We start from the raw sequence: 19,920 nt of genomic DNA on the forward strand, positions 1-19,920 counted from the left end.
TTTGTTGATTGAATGCAGGACATTTTCCAGGCCCATTTCATGTTATGCTGCCTAAACAGTGGGCCATAATGCAGCACAAATGCAATTTGTATTCAAACCAGTGACATTAGTGTTATTCTCCATTAAGCAAATGATCAAGCGCGGCTTAGTCCTGACACCAGGATTTTTCTTTCGTTCTTTTCTAACTTTCTCTTGCATTCATTCACTTAAGTAAGTTTAATCTCATCAAAACAAACCAAGCATATTAACTCCAATTAGGTAAATCTCCCATTTCAGAGTCAGAAAGGGCTTTCTCCCTCCCTTGGCAAAGCGTAGCTAAGAGCAATTATTGAGGGTTCATTACAAATCCTCTTGCTTCAGTAAAGTGTAGATGAATGACGCAACTTCCATGTTTTTCCATTCCACATCGCTGCAGTAAGACACTGTGTCATTTCGAGAACAAAACTTCATTGGTGTGTCGTGACTGTGCTGTGACCTCAGAGCAGCCACATTCAATTAACTTAATCAATGTTAGTTCTGAGCACACTGACACTTAATCTTATGAAATAAATGAAAATTATATAGGGCTGTAAAACCCTGATGAATATCTTTATAGATAATTACCAAATGCATTATTTTGTTCTGATCATGCTACCCACTTGCCAAAACATCACTTCAGTATTATTAGAATTATTATACATGTTAACTGTAGTGTCATAAACTGTAACATCATAGCATGTAATGTATTTTTGAAGAAACACTTCATTTACTAATTCAATATATCTGAAACATAGTGGAGCCAGTCTTTAAACTTGTAATTTTGTCAACCAAGGACTTAAGTTAATTACTATCCTAAAAAAAAATACCATAATACAGCAGCCTATTTTTTAATTTTGTGATAGCAGTCATTTTCTAAGTAACTTTTTTCAAATGGGGGATATTTCATTTTGGAACAAAACTCTTAAAGGTGCAATAAGTCAGATTTTTACTGCCCCATAGTACAAAATGACCATAATATATCTGCTGGGATTTGATAGGGTTTTTGATCAATACCAATGACTCAACAATAACTTTGCCAGGTCCTAAGATTTCTGGCTTTCAACTCACTTTCCAGCTCATACTCTGTTTTGGAACATAAACTCCCCGCCCATTGGAAGACATCCTCAGTTCTCCCCCACTCCCTCACATTTTCAGCTGCTGAGCGATGGAGTACAACCACGTAATTCTTCTACGAAGGCTAAAAAGCCTCATTCACAAGCCAAAAAAGCAAATGACAAGGCATTATTATTATTACAGTATTTTGCATTGTGATATATTACTTTTCTGTAGGATCTCTGCTCTATTTAGCAACGTTATTCGTCTCTATTGTGCACATGTGACTTTAATGTCAATTCCAGGCCACTGTCAGCTGTGCCAGAGAGCTGTCGATGTTGTTTCTTTGCTCACCGATAGAGGTCGATAAAAGTCATAGATTACTTAATGCTCCTTTAACTCTCAAATCTTTGGCAGCAAGGTGATTCAGTGAGTAGAGGAGCCGCTTTAACTGGAGCGCCCAGGTTCATGCCCTTATATCGGCAAGCATCCGCCATGCTGAAGTGTCCTTGGGCAAGACACTGAATCAGTTCTCGCTCCACGGCTGCTGCTCTGTCTCTGAGCCTGACCTCTGACCTCCCTGTGGCGGGGGGGGAGAAAGTAAAAAGAGAGTTTCCCTGCGGAGATTCATTATTGAATGTTATTGAAATGTTCCCTCTCCTCCAGCCCCTGAAGCTGCACTGCGAGCTCTGCAGCATCGTGTCCAGCTCCGGTCAGATGCTGGGACAGGCCGCCGGGCCGCAGATCGACCGCTCCTCCTGTATCTGGCGGATGAACAACGCGCCCACGCGGGGCTTCGAGCGGGACGTGGGCCGGCGCACCACCCTGAGGGTCGTCTCCCACACCAGCGTCCCCCTGCTGCTGCAGAAGCCCCAGTACTTCTTCGGCCAGGGCAACGACACGGTCTACGTGGTTTGGGGCCCCCTGAGGAACATGAGGAAGGACGGCAAGGGCATCGTGTACAACATGCTGCGGCAGGCGGCGGAGAACTACCCCCACGCTCGCATCTACGTCACCACGGAGGACAGGATGAACTACTGCGACATGATCTTCAAGAAGGAGACGGGGAAAGACAGGTGAGTCCCAGTCACCCTGTCTCTCTCTCTCTCTCTGTTTGTTTGTTCCCCCATTTTATCGCACCTCCATTTTTTTTCTTTTTTAAGTTTTCAAATGTTTACCCTTCAGTACCTTGACATTCTGTGTTGTGCTCTCTGGTGTAATATCGATCCGGGTTGACCTTATCGATGCTGACGCTCTGTTCGATGCTCTTTGCTTTCCTCGCCTCAGAGCCCCCCTTTCATGAAGTGTTATCAAAGTGAGTTACTTAGCGTTCCCCCGAAGAGGCTCTACACTGCGCTGGAGGCCATTTCTAAAGAGAAGCTTTGATGAGACGCCTCAGATGCACGCGCTGGTTGGGTTGTACGCATCAGCCAAATGTTGGTCTGGGGAAAATCCGGTTAATGAGGTAGCATGATTCTGGCAGTCTCTCTAAACACCCTAGTTGCAGCTGGTAGCGCAACTTCACTGACAGCGTGTTGGCACATTCTTCAGCTGCACATGAAAAATGGGGAAATTATTCAACCCGCAGATCCATGTAGGATGGCTTGGAAAGTTTGAGGAGGAGTGGTTTCGTGAAGATTTATCATCATTAATCGTTTGTTGGAGACATTTGGCGACAAAATCTGTTGAAATTGCACGCTGTAATTTGAAGATAGACCCACCCACTTACACTGGTCTGTGTTTTCTCTCAGTCCCCCAAAGAGAATTGCAGGTTAATGACTATGAGAAGCAGGCTCTAGTCCCGCCATTGTTTAGGATGAACCTCATTTCTCCGCCTAGCCGCCGCTCATTACCACCGAGATCCACACCCCAGCCGCTCCCACATGTCATCAAGACCTCTCTTAACTTCTTAAGAGGATTAACATGTTCAGTAATAGGCATAGCATCCATTCCATTTCAGCTCCATTGTCTAGTTCTTATTCAAGATGGCAGGGTTAACACTGAATTTCATGTAGAGCGTGCATGTTCAGCCTAGCTCAGCTGTTCCTGAGGCCCGTGAAGCGCAGATAGAGATGTGGGATTAGGGATGGACGCTCGGGGAGAAGAATCTCATTACAGGACATAATGCTCCTGGGTGTGATGCGGCGCTTCAATCATTACTGATTGGTAACAGAGACCAAACTCGAGGTGCAACAATGAACCGCATCTAATGAAACTGTGATGAGTGCTGAGAGGTCCGTCCTATCTATCTGTTTCCCCGTCTGTCGGTCATTGTTTGTGTACGTCTGAAGCTTGACTGCGTGTCTTCCAGTATTGACGGATAATTAGTATCCATGGTAACGGTCCTATAAATTGGCCACAATGGCAGCAGTCACGGTTTGGTCGGTATGGTCATATACTGTGTAAAACTCAGCATCAGTATCACTCTAAAAATATAAACTACAGCTCTTTATGTCTGTTATTTAGCTATACAAACAAGCTTTCTTTATCTCTTCACAACAACATAACACAATATCTACTGTAAATATTTGGCACAAGTTGAAACACTCTGACTTGAGCCCCCAGTCTGTTTTCACCCAGTTGCGTGTGTGTGTGTGTGTGTGTTCGCTGGGTTACTGTCAGCACGGTGCTGGGGATAATCATCGGCTTGCCAGAGACGGAACAGTGATCGAACACAACTCTAATTATCCAGATTGCCGTGAGCAGCCTAGCAGACGCGCTGCCTCAGCTTGCCGCTTGCTGATCAGGCGGAACGCCGCGCTGGCTGGCTGGCTGGCTGGCTGGCTTGCCGGCTTGCCGGCTTGCCGGCTGACCGGCTGGCTCTCAGCCAGTAATTCACAGCGACACGTAAGGATCTGTCAGGAAACTCAAGTCGCTTCTGCTGCTCGGAGGTAGCTTTATGGGACGGGGAGGGACAGAGGTGATGAAATTAAACTTCAGGAGTCGTTCAGGGGGTTTATGATGATCTAGACTGGGCTGGAGTCGAGACCAACTTAGTCGAGTCCAAGTCAATTCCAAGACCAAATCCAGTTGATTTTAGAGATGAACAATTAATCAAATAAAAATCTAAATCACCATATGAATTGCCTCTGCAATTTGCAAATTGCAGAGGCTGCCATTAATTGCTTAAGAGAGAGGAGCGTCCAAAATGAAATCTTTTTTCTTTAAACAACAGAACAAGTTCTAAAAAAAATTATGACAAGAAAAACCTGTGATGATGTAAATCATAGTTTAAAGGAATAGTTCACCCAAAACTGAACATTCTGTCATCATCTCCTCCCCCTCATGCCAGTTGAAACAGGTGAAGTTTGTCCATATAACACACAGGGAGGCTGCCAGCACAACTCCATAGCAGCCTTCTCCAAAACAACTGAAGTCAGTGGGGACCGGTTCTTCAGAGTTCCAAAAAGACCTACAGTATATTTACACCATAATTTAGTGCAAATCTTAACTACAGCTGATTGATTTGCAACAAATAATGGTGTATAGGTCTTTCTATTCACAGTGTGATTGTTTGACTGTTTTTGTTTTGGAACTCTAAAGAACAGGTCCCCCTTGACTTCAGTTGTTTTGGAGAAGGCTGCTACCAAGTTGTGCTGCAGCCTCCCTGTGTGTTATATGGACTAACACATTTCACCTGTGTTTCATTTGGCATGAGGGGGAGTAGATGATGACAGAATTTTCATTTTTGGGTGAACTATTCCTTTAAATCGCAAATATTCTGTCAAGACCAGGTACAAAGGGCGTCCAGACCGAGTCAAAACAGTGTTTATGTCTTTCCAAATATAAAAATAATGCCTAAGGAGTTTCTAAAGGATGAACAGAGATGTAGCTCTGTACTTAAACCCTTCAACCTCCAACTAATCAATGCATAGGATTTAACTAATCAATGCGTAGCAGTTTGAGGCTCATTACATACACAGGTTACTACAAGTGAAATTTGAAATTCTAATTCTAAATTGTTTGCAGTGCTGGAGGAGAAAACACCCATTTTATATGTTTTTGGTTTGGTTGGTGGTTCGGTGGTTGGGTTCGATTCCAGCTTGGGACCTTTGTCACATGTCATCCCCGTCTCTCTCTCTCTCTCTCTCCCAACCCCCATCCTTCCTGTCTTTACAATTTATTTATTTTTTGGGGCCTTTTTATTACATAGTTCAAAGTAGAGAGAGAGGAAAGATTGGGAGAGAGAGAGAGGAGGATGACATGGGACAAGGCAAGGATCTTGGGCCGGATTCAAACCCAGGACGCCTCGCTTACATGGTACACGCCTTAGACTACTGAGCCATGAGGAGAATCTTAAAAAAAAAAAAGGTAGGAAAAAAGTCGAGTCGACGTCTAATAGGAGCCGAGATCAAGACTCAAGCACTACATCCCCGGATCTAAACGTATATGACAGCCGTTTAAACGCGTGATTCAGAGTTTTATGTAATTGCGCACGGTGGCTGGAAGTCGTACGGCCCGAACCTATCCGTTATCAGCGCTGCCTCCTGAGCCGCAGTCATTGGCTGTCGGGTCGTATCGGCGCGGCCCTGTTAGCGGCGGCAGATAACGGGCCTTACGACGACAGAACACTTAAATCACACTGTCACATTACAGCAGTGCCACCTGGGCCGCTGTGACCCGGGTCTCTGCTTCCCAGCCAGCTGCTCATTCACAACAGTGTGTGTGTGTTTCTGTGTATGTGTGTGTGTGTGTGTGTGTGCACGCAGGTGTAATACCTTCTCTCTGTTTTTCGATAGTGCGTGATAGTGTGGACATTTTTATTTGTCCCTGGGAATGCGTGCCCATTCTTTCCTATGTGTCTTTTTCTATTTTCCCATAGCTGAGCTGCAGCATTACTTCCTTATAACCTTACAACCTTCCTTCCCATGTTCCTTACAGCCTTAATCAAAGCAGAATACCGGTGTCATTTAGAGTTATAGCCCATTTACTTCTGTCTACTCTAGTTTACATTTCCCCGGATCATTTTGCAGCGCATGCCGTATGCAATTAGATTTTTTAACAGTTCCTCATTCATAGTTTTTAAAATACAAACTTGTCAAAACGGTTTCAAACCTAGCTTGAAATTAAGGGTGCAATGTGTACTATTTCTGCTTTCCTGAAGCATAATACGACTAGTAAATATCAGCAGGGGTTGCTGAACGGTGAGTGAAACAAAATAAACAATTTCTGCATTCATAAACACAGGAGCGGGCCAAGGCTGTGTTGTTGTTGTTGTTGTTGTTGTTGTTGTATGAAGGCCCTTCTACCGCTTGCGTGTCGTACCTTCCCACGGTCGTGACGCCCGCTCCCCCCAATAAGACTTGGCTTGCACTTGTTCACAGCCGGTGCGTGCTTGAGGAGGGGCCGAGCCATACTGTATGTCTATTTTGATTTGTTGTTGTTGTTATTCACATCGCTGAACGGTAGAGCTCAGCGCTGACGCAGAAGACACACATGGACCCTGCTACTGACGCCCTGAATAAGAAGACATGCATGTGACAATAAAGTTTTAGAGGCGACAAGTTTTTGAGGGATTATTTCCTGGAGGAGACTAACATTTCTTCCTGTGGGTGTCAGGTGATTGACGGGAAGCAGAGCGGAACGTAATGCGGCGCTGATATGAAAACACTCAACTCAGGCACAATGAAATAACAATAAAACAGAGAGTCTCTCGAAAACCAAAACAGGGCTTCATGTTTACTGTGATGGATTATCTCGCTCAGGCAATTTTCACATCTGTGGAAGTTGTCTTTCATATACTGTATAAGAATTAATGGCAGCAAATGGCTTCTGAAGGGAGGAAAACAAGCCCTGATATCTCCAACTATACTGACTGTGTGCAGACAAACTAGGAATCATGTAAAGAGAGGGAGAACCTAGATGATTGGCACAAACTTAATAAAACACCGGTATTATCCTTTATGGGCTTTGTGATTCCTCAGTGTAAGTGACAGACAGATACAAGAAACAAAATGGATATTTGAGCTGCAGTTCATCATCAGGAGTGAGTCACACTAATCGCAGATGAGCTTAATAGCAGATGCTCCACTCTCGTGGGCCTCCAAATATATGGGGAGGTTTTTTTAAATCTATTTTTATTAGTGTGAATGTCACGGTTGTGTAATCGTGCTTCATAATCTCCATCCACTTCATATGAGTGTTAACACCCCCGGCAGTCAGTGCTTCCTCATTTTAAAACAGTTTAAAGGGGAAACTCCATTCAGTTTAACAGTTTCTCCATGTTACCCCCTTGGTCTAGTAGATTCTATTCAATATTTGTGAACATGAACAGGGAGATGAGACTCATTCTTGCGATGTTGGCAGGTACGAAGCTTGGAGCGGCTCCATAGAGAATGAATTGGTGAAAGACAGTCGAGGAGAGTAAAGGCAGAGCACCCAAAGGCATTTTCTGGAGATGTGGGAGTATTTTCTGGTTCAAAACTGACAACACTGCTACAGAATAAAATAAATAAGTGATATAAACACTCAGAAAAACACTGTGGTCATCCACAAATCCAGTCTCCCATTCATTGTCTGTGGAGCAGCTCCAGACTTTACGCTTGATGACACTGCAAATTTGAGTCTTGGCTCACTGGTTTCTGGCTTTGGGAGAGAGAGTTGTCCAGGCTCAAAAATATCGATCAGATTAACATGCAGTATATTGTTAAAGCTGCAACAGGCAACTTTGCACAATGGCGGGCGCAAATGGCTGCGAGAAGTAACTAATTGAATTTTTTTACTTCAGTGCCAAGAAATCATGTATAGAGACGTTGGTGAACTGCACACAGCGAGCTCAAGCTGGTCAGTGATGCTTTATACCAAAATAAAAGTAAAGTTATACCAAAGTAAGAAAAAAAAGGGAGGAAAAACATCTTGTGAGTTCAGATTTTTCTGGGCGTCATTGGGCGAATCTCAATTAGAGGGGAGGAGATGTTCTTCTCAGTTGCAGCCTCAGTATGTATCACAGTGTATTTTTGCCAATGCAGCTCTGGAGTGAGTGATGCTCCAGACACAGGAGGTACAAATTGTTCCCTGACCCAGAAAGATTCAAACTCAAAGTATAGGAATGTGACAGAAAGTACCATTCACTGAACTTAGTTTATTGATGCAATCTGCGTCCCGAGGTGACAGAGAGCAGCCATCGGCTTCAATGTCAAACGACTCTCCACCAGCGCAAAGTCTTTTGTTTACAGAGTGTGCAGTACGTGACTGTATCTGTAATTGCTTTGTGTATTGGATGTCAAGAGAAGGAGAAACTGTAGATAGTAGGAACCTTATTGTTGACTTGTTTAGGAGATTGAAACACAAGCCGGCGATGCTCGTAGCATCGCCGCATAACTGTAATTTCATGCTTATCACGATGGGCCGTTAAAGAGAAAAGAGAACAGTAGGATTCATGGTGTTTCTCACCGCATGAAGCTGCGATTCTCATTCTATAGGGCCTTGAAAATCAACACCGAGTGTGTTGCTCTCAATCCAAACCAAGAATTTGTCACTGAGCAAGCGTGTAATGACATTACATTTCTGTGCTGAATGCTTGTAATTACTGTGAAATTATCTTATTAAATGAAGCCATTGGAAATTGTAAGCCAAAATAACCCTGCGTTCTGGGCGGTCGTCGACGGGTCAAAACCGGTCAAATTGGAAGAGCAAAAAAAGTGAACAGAGTTTCCTCTCTGAAGGAAGAGGCCAGCCATTTTCTGTGTTCCTCTGACCCCGCCGGAGAGAGAAATGAGCCGATCGGTGGAGGGAGGGAAGCAATTGTCAGCTGAAGGCGACGTGCAGTGTTCCTTAAAGTCCATTTGCATTTATGTTGTAATGATGTAATGACACTGTGAGGATGTTAGCAAAACTATTAGCGGGGGAGGGACGTGGATTGGCCATTGGATTTCCATTTGGAAAGTGGCAAAAATCCTTTTATCCTTCGCTGCTAAATCTGTTTTCCATCTTCAGTATGAAGGGTTTTATTCCCAGATGCTCCACATATTCATGTTTACAAAAACAATAATGCTTGAAATTCATCACTCAGTAGTTCAGAAGTATAGATGATTCAGTCATTAACAATTCTGCTGTTTGCTAGGCAACGATCTTAAAATTGCTAATGACTTGGATGTTTTTACAAAATGAGTTTTACTTTTCTGTCAACAATAATTTTGTAAAACAAGATGAGACTTTCTTTCAAATGGTGTTTACCTCTTTGTAGAAAAGAAAGCTCTTCACATACAGGTGGCTGTCTGTTCCCTATAGCATTTGTGAATAACGTCTCCACTCTGCAGGAGAGTGGACGCTAACCAAATCATGTCAGGCTCGTAGGAATCATGTATTCTAGCAGCCGAGCAGTAACGCAGGTAGACATGCCGGTTACCCCGGAGCCACAAAAGAAGTAAATGCATTTTCTGCTCTGCTTTGCTGAACCCAATTGAATAAGCTCCACTGGGCACAATGTTCAAACACACACCTGCATCACTAGTCATGTAAGACTCCATTTAATAAGCCTTATTAGATCAAACGCCTGTTTGGCTCCAGAAAAATAAAACACTAAATAGATAAAATTGCCTCATAACACAAGACCCCAGCATGTGTCAGTATGTAACACCAATATGTCTGTTCACCAGTGTCAAAATAACAAAATAAATTCTTGCATATTTACTGCCCTTATAAGAATTATATTGTCCTTATAAAGGGTAAGAAGATAAGATGATTTTTTATTGATCCCCGTGGGGAAATTAGGTTTTTACAGCAGCAAAAAGCAATAGGATTCAGCAGGGAAAAAGAAAACTGTAATATACTCTACACAAGCAACGGAATATAAAGCAGGCAATGAAAAAACAGTAGAAACAATAGGAAAAGAAAAAACAATAAAACAATGAAAACAATAAAATAGGATATAAACAACCGTGGGGCTATGTAAAAATATGCTGCTGACAATTTCAACACTTAGGAGAATATGCTGAAATATGAAGGGAAAACAGTGTAGCAAATGGAGGTTAAATTTTTGCAGTATATATAACTACATGTAAGTAGATACATAAATATATATAAATATAGGTATGTGTAGACATATTTGCTATATATACTGTATGTGTGTATTAATCTAGATATGAATAAACACAGTGTTGTAAAGTATGAAAAATATCAACAAGTATATGAAATAGTGGGATCCTGAAAACATAAAATATGATTAGTATTTGCAGAATATAATTATAACAATGTGGAAAAACTGAAATCAAGTATGTGAATTTACAGCAATATAAATAACGTGCAAATGTGTCTCCAGATGGCCATACATATGCACAGAAAGTGTTGAGACGTGTGAAGTAGCGGTGTAAAAAAAAAAGTGTTTCATGTGTGTCTGATTCTGACACATCATGCATGTTGCAGCCAGCAGATGATACACATTGTACTGGGGTGTGTGTGTGTGTGTGTGTGTGTGTGTGTTTGGGGAAGCTGGGAGTCGGCTGTGAAAGTGAAGCGCCTGAGAGCGAGTGAAATGTGGAACGCTGTGCTCGGGGATGAGAATGTTTCGCAGGTATATACGCTGTAAATTTTCACCACTTGCTCTCCTCCCACTCCTCCCACTCTTTCCCTTTTTCTTTCCCCATAGTCCATGGGCCAGACCAGATTTCGGTACCACTCAAGGTGGCAAAATCTAGTTAAAAATTTTGAAAAGGTACATATCCATAGATGATATTTTGGTATGATAACCATTGCTGAATGGTAGCTTTGTCACAGTAATCAGCTCATGAAGTTAACCACCCCCTACAATAAATTGGATTGTAGGCGCTGATGCATATCCTATTTTAGGCTCATTTTCAGGATCATTAGTCATGTTTTATGAGAATATGTTTGATATCATTTTAAAGGGTAGCTTCTTAGCTTTCATTCAAGCCCACTTGTGAGTCTGTCTGACAAATAAAGAGATCACATGGGCTCTTCAAAGTGTCAGTGACATTCATTTTTCCACAATTTTCGCCTAAACTATAGTCTTTATTTGAGCACTGTGACATCTAGGAACATCACAGACACAAACATCAAAAACTGGAATACTCACAGGACTGTAAGGATTCAGAAAAGATATAATCTACCCATACTATCCCATCGTGAGGGGTGATTTTGGGTCTTAAAGTAGAAGAATGACTTCTCGAGGGAAATCTTATGTTCTTGATTGTGAGTAGTATTGTGAATTGTGAATTGTGAACTGGCCATAGCACATACGCCTTCTATTTAATGACACATACTACTCTTCAGACAATTCCCTAAAGAATTTCAATGTTCAATAATTTACTGCCATTTCACCAAGAGGTTGCTAGGAATTTGTTTTAATGTGCGCAGGACTAGTGATTCTCAACCTTTTTTATATCAAGGACCCCTAATTGAGTCCACATTAGAGCCATGGACCCCCATTTGATGAGATTTTGCCTCTTGGACCCAAAGCTGAGAAGATTTTAATTGCTAGATATGATTTTTTGTCCAGAATTCCATGACTATAATGCAGGTAGAGAGATAACAGTGAAACTATGATCAAAACAGTCATTCTCCTACATTCTCTAATTGTGTTAACTTCTTGTAAATTAAATAATGGTGAAGTTTAATTCACAACAATTCATCAGTTTGCTGAGGACCCCCTGGGACCCCCTCAATGACCCCTGGTGGTCCCCGGACCCCACTCAGAGAACCACTGCCCTGGACAAGACATACACTAAACAACCCTGTTCTATTTCACACAGGCTTCGCCCTCTAACGGGGCTTTATTGGCTCAACCACTCATCTAGTCACCTCAGCGCACTGAAAATATGCACACATACGCTCAGCCAATCAGGATGAGCCTAGTCAACTCTGCAAGGCCTCACCCTATATAAGGCGAGCAGCTCATTACTCAGCATCAACTTTTCATCAGTACTCTGACGAACAACGTTGCCTTGGATGCCATTGATTGATAAAATACTGTCCAACATGCCCCAGTCTGGTCGCTGCTGTGGAATGCTTCGATTGCCTTGGCCTGAACAAGCTGCAGATGGGGTAGCTGACCTGCATTGACTGGTGGGCTCTGTCTTTTGTGCGGTGCCAGCAATAATGGAAGCACTTCCAGTGCTACCAGTGTTCTCCCGAGATCCAGCTCCGCTGCACCGACGGTGAGGCAGAATGTGGTGGCGGCTCTGCCGATCCCTGCCCCTCTGCCCCGGTCACAGATCCACTAGCATTGGCTTGCCCCCACCCGGATATGGTGGATGAACCCATCCCACAGACGCGGCCGATACAAGGACGATTTTTGGCGCCCCCATGCTGGATGAAACTTGGAAGTGTGTGGAGGCATTGTGGCTTCTGTCTCCGGCTCCTCTGACTACACCAGAGTGAAAAGGAAATAGGACGTTTTGCGTCATGGCATCCTCCACTGGACGACATGCTGGCTGCCCACTTTTCACCTGGTTCTGCTGGCTGGTCGGGAAGCAGGAAGCCTGCTCCCCCTGCTAAAATTTTCTACCTGGCAGGCCTAGTCGGCAACGGCAGCAAACAACCTGTTGGGTGTGTTCCTGTCGCAGCTACCAACAAGCAAGACCACAAGAGTTGTATCTGGTGTCCCGCTTACTGGGACAGATGAACAACCTCACCAGACTGATGGCAAAGAGGGCCGAGGTTGTATATAAAAGCTTTATAGCCTCCACTCCACAGCTTGCCACCCAACCCCTGACAGAGTTTTATCACAAATAGCGGAGTCACTTTGTTTTGACAGAATGGATGGACAGGATGCTTAGATTGGGTTATGCACTCCAGTTTCGTAGCATCCCACCTCGTTCACAGGAATGAGAGAGTCTGTCATGACCTTGCCAGAGGACGTGGACACCCTGTTCAGGGAAGTCCAGGAACTGTTACAGAAAGACGCTATTCCTGTAGTTCTTCAGCAGGACAGGAAAGTGGTCTGTACTCTGGATCTCCGCTCACTCAACGTGTACATCACACAGAGGACATTCCGAATTCTGAATGTGCACAGCAGACTACCATTGGCTATTCCCTAGTCCCCCGTATCTTTTCCACTTGTGTGGATACAGCACTTCAATCGCTGTGCCGTCGGGAATACGGGTCTCTTTATATCTAGATGACCTAATCCTCATGGCCTGGTCCAAAGAATGGGCCATGTCTCACATGATCCAATTGGTGCAGGACCCTAGGACATTAGGCTTTGCGGTCAACTGGAAGAACAGCGTACCTCAACCATGCCAGCAGACACTGTTTTTGGGCCTGCAGCTTGACTCGTCCATCCTGAGAGCTTGTCTGTCAGAACTCAGACAGACAGCTATTGTGGAGTCAGTTCAATGGTGCAGCATGACAGGTTCATGATAGTACTTACTGTAATGCACCTTCTTGGTCTCTTCTCAGCAGCTCACCATTTGGTTCCAATGGTGCTGCACATGAGACGCCTGTAGAGGTGGTTTGCCAGACTGAGTTCAGACCCACGATGGCACAAACAACACCTGGTGACCATACCCCGAATAGCCAGAAGCGACCTGGACTACTGGCTACAAGGCAAGAAAATGCAGGAAATGGTGTGGGGACATTGATCCATTGACTAGCTCAATTGGTCTCTTTACTCCAGCTCCTACTGAAGAGACTGGCGCTTTCTACCATTAAGGTTTATGCGTCAGCGATGAGGGGCTTGGAGAGAGGTCGGTTTTTGGCCACCCTCTCCTGAAACATTAGGAGGGGGCTAGGAGGAAACACCCGGTGATGCATTCCGCTGCCCCCCAGGTGGAGTTGCCCGTGGTCCTCGAGGTCCTCGAGGTCCTTTCAAGCCCACTGGGCAGACCTCTGATAAGTTGTTGTCAGTCAAGGTCACGTTGCTGCTTGCTTTGACTTCGGCTAAGAGGGTGTGTGATTTGTGTGCTCTTTTGGTCCACCCCAGCTGTATGCTGATACTTGGATACCTGAGTGGCGCCACAGACTCAGAGAATCCATCCTTGTGCCTAAGAACATTAGGAGTAAATTTGGGTCTCGGATGATTCAGCTGGATGCATTTTATCCCACTTCTCATGAAGGGGAGAGCATGGAGAGGTTGCATTGCTTATGTCCAGTAAATGCATTGGCATGTTATGTGGAATGTGCAGGTGCACACAACAGTTGTTTGTGTGCTATGCACACAGGGTGGCTGGCAAGCCCCTGTGAAAATAGGGGCTGGCCCATTGGCTCTGCGACGGCATTTCTCAGGCGTATGTGTTGGAGGGAGCCTCCCACAGCCACACGTTCTATAAGGAGTGTGGCTGTGGTTGACACCCTGTCCATTTATCAGATTTTATCTGTTGGATGTGTCTGGGTCTCTCAGGGTCAGTGTTCAGGACAAGGAACTGCAACCCAAGACCTGTGAGTGAGAGACCTGTTGTGCTGAAGTCTTAACATACTGGGGCACTGTTGAGACCATCCCCGAGTCGTCCGGCGCTAGGTGACTCAAGTGCTAACACGTAGGAGTGTAGTGTTGGTCCGCCCCCCCTGGCTGACCAAGGTGTTTACAGTCAATTCAGGCTGGTGATACAGTATGTTGTTAACGTGTTGGTGCAGGGAAGGGATTGAAGTCATCAGACTTAGTCCCCTAAGCCAATAGAGCTCTGAATCTTAAAATTGTTTGGGAAAGTGTCTGAAGAGTAGTCTGTGGCATTATAAGTAGAAGGCCTGAGGCATGTGCTATGGCCAGTTCACGATACAATGACAACTCCATCACATTACTCATTTTCAGTGCGCTGAGGTGACTAGATGAGTGGTTGAGCAAATAAAGCCCCGTTAGAGGGCGAAGCCTGTGTGAAATAGAACAGGGTTGTTTAGTGTATGTCTTGTCCAAAGCAGTGGTTCTCCGAGTGGGGTCCGGGGACCACCAGGTGTCCTTGAGGGGGTTCCAAAAAATCATATCTAGCAATTCAAATATTCTCAGCTTTGGGTCCGAGAGACAAAAGGTTGAGAATCACTAGTCCAGAGCACATTAAGACAAATTCCTAGCAACCTCTTGGTGAAATGGCAGTAAATTATTGAACATTGAAATTCTTTAGGGAATTGTCTGAAGAGTAGTATGTGTCATTAAATAGAAGGCCTACGTGCTATGGCCAGTTCACAATACAATCATTCACAATTCACAATATTACTCACGATCAAGAACATAAGATTTCCCTCGAGAAGTCATTCTTCTACTTTAAGGCTCAAAATCACCCCTCACGATGGGATAGTATGGGTAGATTATATCTTTTCTGAATCCTTACAGTCCTGTGAGTATTCCAGTTTTTGATGTTTGTGTCTGTGATGTTCCTAGATGTCACAGTGCTCAAATAAAGACTATAGTTTAGGCGAAAATTGTGGAAAAATGAATGTCATTGACACTTTGAAGAGCCCATGTGACCTCTTTATTTGTCAGACAGACTCACAAGTGGGCTTGAATGAAAGCTAAGAAGCTACCCTTTAAAATGATATCAAACATATTCTCATAAAACCTGACTAAAGGTCCTGAAAATGAGCCTAAATTAAGATATGTATCAGCGCCTACAACCCAATTTATTGTAGGGGGTGGTTAACTTCATGAGCTGATTACTGTGACAAAGCTACCATTCAGCAATGGTTATCATACCAAAATATCATCTATGGACATGTACCTTTTCAAAATTTTTAACTAGATTTTGCCACCTTGAGTGGTACCGACAAGTGAAATTTTGGGCTTTGGCCCATGGACTACCAAGCCAGTGTTTGACATTTTAAGTGCAGCAGGTGCAGAATTTTAAGTCTCTCACCGGCCGGGGCGGACTCGCTCTCCCCATACGTCTCCTGGACCCTCCGACACAAACCGAAACTTGAATAAGAGCCTCTCTGATGTCGAGGCTGACTAAAGACTCGGGACTCGGCCAATTACAGTTCTCTATGCTCACTGTACTGCGGGGCACAATCATAAATAATCTGCAAGATATGCCGAAACATAATATGCAAGATATGCAGAATGGTGGATGATTTTTAACGCATAGAGTGAAGCAACATTCATCCTGTGATGTGAAGTAACGCACTTTAATGGCGCGAGCCGGACGCTGATGGATCTCCTATCAGTGTCCAGAGGAAAAGAGAATAAGTGCAGCTGTAACGCTCCGTGCAGCATCAGCCGTAATGCGTTCTGTCAGTGATGCGCATGTTCTGTTATACGTTCAGCTCTGAAGTGGATGTGAACTAGTCACTTCAGATTATAGTTGGAGAACGCTGTGTGAAAAGGGAAGCAATCACCTCGTGGCAGCGGTATTAAAATCCGCTTGTAAAATTGTCAAGCCGTCATCTCCCCAAACAGTGCAACGCCTGTTCTCAAGAGTTTCTCAGCCAGCGACAAATAATAATCCAGTCATTTGCCCAACAAACAGGAGCTTTCGGATTCTTTTAAATCAGGAAAAACGTCTTTTTTATTGCTTCACATTTTGTTTTCGATTTTTAAAGGCATTGACACACAAATCATAGTCTAATCCCAGTGAGAGACTTTCAGTGTCGTTTTTCTTGTGCGTCTGCAGAGCCGTGTGAAATTAGATGGTTTACTTTCTGGTCAGCTTTCAATGCAGCTCCCGAGGATTTCGGGGGCTTTCAAGTCTCAGTAATGTGGATGCTTGCCTCAGTAAAACTTCTACCATATCATACTTTGTATTCAGTAGTGTTATTTGATGTTCGTTGCTCAGTATCTAAAATGCACAGATAATTGCATCCTCTAAGATTTTGCTATTTTGTAAATGAGGGACTCAAGATACCTAATGTCAAGATTATTCAATAATGAGTTTTGTTTTTATGCCAGTACTCATTTTGCCAGGGTACGGATCTCATTTTCTCATATGGATTTCATATGGAAACAAAGACATATTTGACAATTTGTCAAATTAGTGGATGCATTATGTGTTAAAGAAAGAATAATCACTCCATTATTCTGCCTGTCACACCTTTCAAAGTGTTTTGATTTGCGTGCGGCATCATCTTTCATCTTCATAATGTAGTGTCACGAGCACGAACATGTGGAACCGTAAGCCTGCTGTAAAACCAGGAGCAGCGCCGCATTGTCAGAGCAAGAGGGTTTTACATATTAAGGTCATAACACATTTTCTTCTGAGCCGCCATAAATCTTCTTTACTGTAAGAGGGGACCCAGTGTGGCTTAGCAGCACCCTGAGCAGCCAGGGAGAGCTTAATAGTTGTATGGTTATTGGACTTCTGCATGGGATTACTCCCTATTGTTCAGCTCTCCAAGGTGCGGTGCGAAGCTGGAGAGAAGGCTGCTCTAAATTATTCAACACTACATCTGGGATTAATTGATTATTGAGCTTTAAATCAATAATAATCAGTAGTTCTGTGTGTAATTCTGGATGTTAGGTCTTTGTCTTGATCTCTGTCCCTGGAGAAATCTCTTTAGTTGGTCCTCATCTGTTTTGCTAATCCTTGCTTTTTCCTCCCTCGGTCTTGGACAGGCATCCCATTAGCATGTTGAATAGACAGCAGAGCTTTTAGCGTGTGCCACTTACCTCAGACTCTTTTTTTGTTCCCTCTGTCTTTGTCCAGCTGTACTGCAACTTTTTTTTTTTAATCAAAATGGCTTGCTTTTACCCAACCTATTCAAATTCCTGCTTTTTACTGGCCATTTTCTACTCGGTACTTTTTTTCAGCTGAATAAATCTTCATACAATGTTTATAGCTCTTGTGCCCGGAGACGGTGGCACTAACACTGCCAGTGTTACGGGTGTGTAGTAAAGCGTGCACTTAATGTTTCTGGTTAATAATGGTTAAGACACTCACACACACACACACACCTCTGGACCCACATCAGACGCTCATTTCCAAGACGCTATATATCCATTTTGAAAAATATCTAAATTAGAATCCTCTCTCTTATAGCAAAACAAATGCTGTTTACTCTTGCAAAGTGTGTTAAGATCTTAGCGGATATTGATGGGATTCTTTCACTTGGGGCTGTGTGTGTTTTTTACAGCACTTTGGGAAGCAGAGCTAACAGGCCTATATTTGAGTTATATCAAGGTATCATTCTGTGAATTGCATGATGAATAAAACTATTGCATGGATCACCTGTGAAACTCACTTGTCACCATGCTGAAGTCGATCATAATTGCTATTGCAGGATACAAAATGGCCTTTCTGTCTTTCTATTTAGGGAGTGTGGTTCGCTCAGTGGCTGGTCTTTAACTACTAATGATCTAGACTGTTCGAAAGAATTGAGGTTCGTTCATGGGACTGCTTTTCGATTTTTGAGTGTTTGTTTATGTTTTGCTGGTTTGCTCACTTATTCGCTCAGATTGCTTGTTTTATCGAGTCTGCAGAAGTTGCAGAAGCCTAACTTGAACTGAAGTTTAACTTGAGTTCTAATCAGAGAATCGGGGAATTGCTTGGAGTCTGAAGGTTATCAGGTAGTCTGAGGCAGAAAACAAATGCAATAGGATGAAACTCCGGCTGGGCCATTCAGATTCCACTTGTTCTTTGAGGCACTTTTTGCGAAAGGCAAGAAGCCAAATAGCAGCAGCAGCAGCACGTCTGAAGATGCACATTCACTTCAGGGAATTCGATGCATATTGTTAAATGCAAATGAAACTGAAATAAACAGGAAAATTGATGGGATTCTTGAGATGTACAATGAGAGGAGGGAAAGTGAAAACTAAATAATCCCAATATTTCAGTGTGAAGTACTTCATATTGCATCCTACTTTGAGCAGTTTGGTTTTAGTGGCGCGGGGAAGGCTTTTGAAACAATCTTTTTGTTATTGTTACTGCCTTTTCATCATAACGGAAGCTTTTAGAGCAGAACGATAAAAATTTGAACTTGCCCTTCATGCTGATTGTGTTTGAGTTAAAACAATGATGTTGTTGACAGATGACAGGTGGGTTGTGGGAAGGTTGCTGGTTGACAGGTGGCCTGTTGCCATGACACCACAGCACACACTCATTACCAGTTCACAAGTGCTACATGTGGCCAGCCCACTCACATCTGAATATGCAGGGAGAGAGACTGGCGGTGCATACCTGATCGTTCTGCTGACCCGGGGATATTTGCCACCTGTAGGTGCTGTCTGGGAGGCGTGACATCGACCCTTACTCTCCTCATGATTGGTTGTAATCTTGATGTAGGAATTAGACCGATATATCAGCAATATCAGCCTTTTATTATATATCGGATATCAGACAGTCAATATCGCCCACCTCTGATATGATGACACAAAAACAGTCCAAAAAACCTGCAATTAAATTAGATTTTCTTTGCACATTTTTACTTGTTCATTCAATTGTTTGATTTTGTTTTTTGTAGATTAATTCTTCATTTAAAGAGCTAATGTACCCTGCCTTAAAGAGCGGCTTTAAGTCCCTAAAAGAATTTCATTTGTCTGGGTTTCAGTGGAGAGTTTTAGTGTCACATGATGGAGTAAATGCTGTTTCAGAGGCTTTTCCACCCTGATAAAGAATACAATTCTGCGGGAAACACTGAATACTTGTAATGTTCTGGCATGAAAATGGTTTTATTTAAAGATACTGAGTATTGGCACAAAATATTGGCGCAGAATATCAGCTATCGGCGACTTGAGTCTAAAAATATTGGTATTGTTAAACCCTAGTAGGAGCTGAAGCTTATTGCTGTTGCACTCGTAAATCGCTGAGGATTAAAGTGTCAGTTAAACGCCTAAAATATAACATAAAACATGCTGTGTGGTACATTACGCTTCACTACTGAGCTGCTGTTGACTAAGCGGGCTTTATCTTTTAAAATGAGATGCAAGGTTATGTAATCAGTTTGAAATATCTATCCAGTTCTTTCAAATGAAACAGGAGTGAAACTCACTTTGAGGTCTGGCTTAGGGTGACTGAGGCAGGGAAATTATCTGTG

General features: G+C 43.3%; 1 protein-coding gene across 2 annotated transcripts in view; it reads left to right on the forward strand.

Moving 5' to 3' along the window:
• Window positions 1-1,719: 1,719 nt before the first annotated feature.
• The window catches only part of st6galnac3 (ST6 (alpha-N-acetyl-neuraminyl-2,3-beta-galactosyl-1,3)-N-acetylgalactosaminide alpha-2,6-sialyltransferase 3), a 31,225-nt gene continuing 13,024 nt past the window's right edge, over window positions 1,720-19,920 (forward strand). For both annotated transcript variants that reach the window (XM_071526843.1, XM_071526844.1), the window contains exon 1: window positions 1,720-2,147. In XM_071526843.1, coding sequence (XP_071382944.1) covers window positions 1,720-2,147 — 428 coding nt within the window. The remainder of the gene's footprint in view (window positions 2,148-19,920) is intronic.

The sequence above is a fragment of the Centroberyx affinis genome, unplaced genomic scaffold (genome assembly GCF_046629955.1).
Source record: "Centroberyx affinis isolate AG114_WGS23_722 - 3 ecotype Tasmania unplaced genomic scaffold, CSIRO-AGI_Caff_v1 ptg001468l_1, whole genome shotgun sequence".
Lineage (NCBI taxonomy): Eukaryota > Metazoa > Chordata > Actinopteri > Beryciformes > Berycidae > Centroberyx > Centroberyx affinis.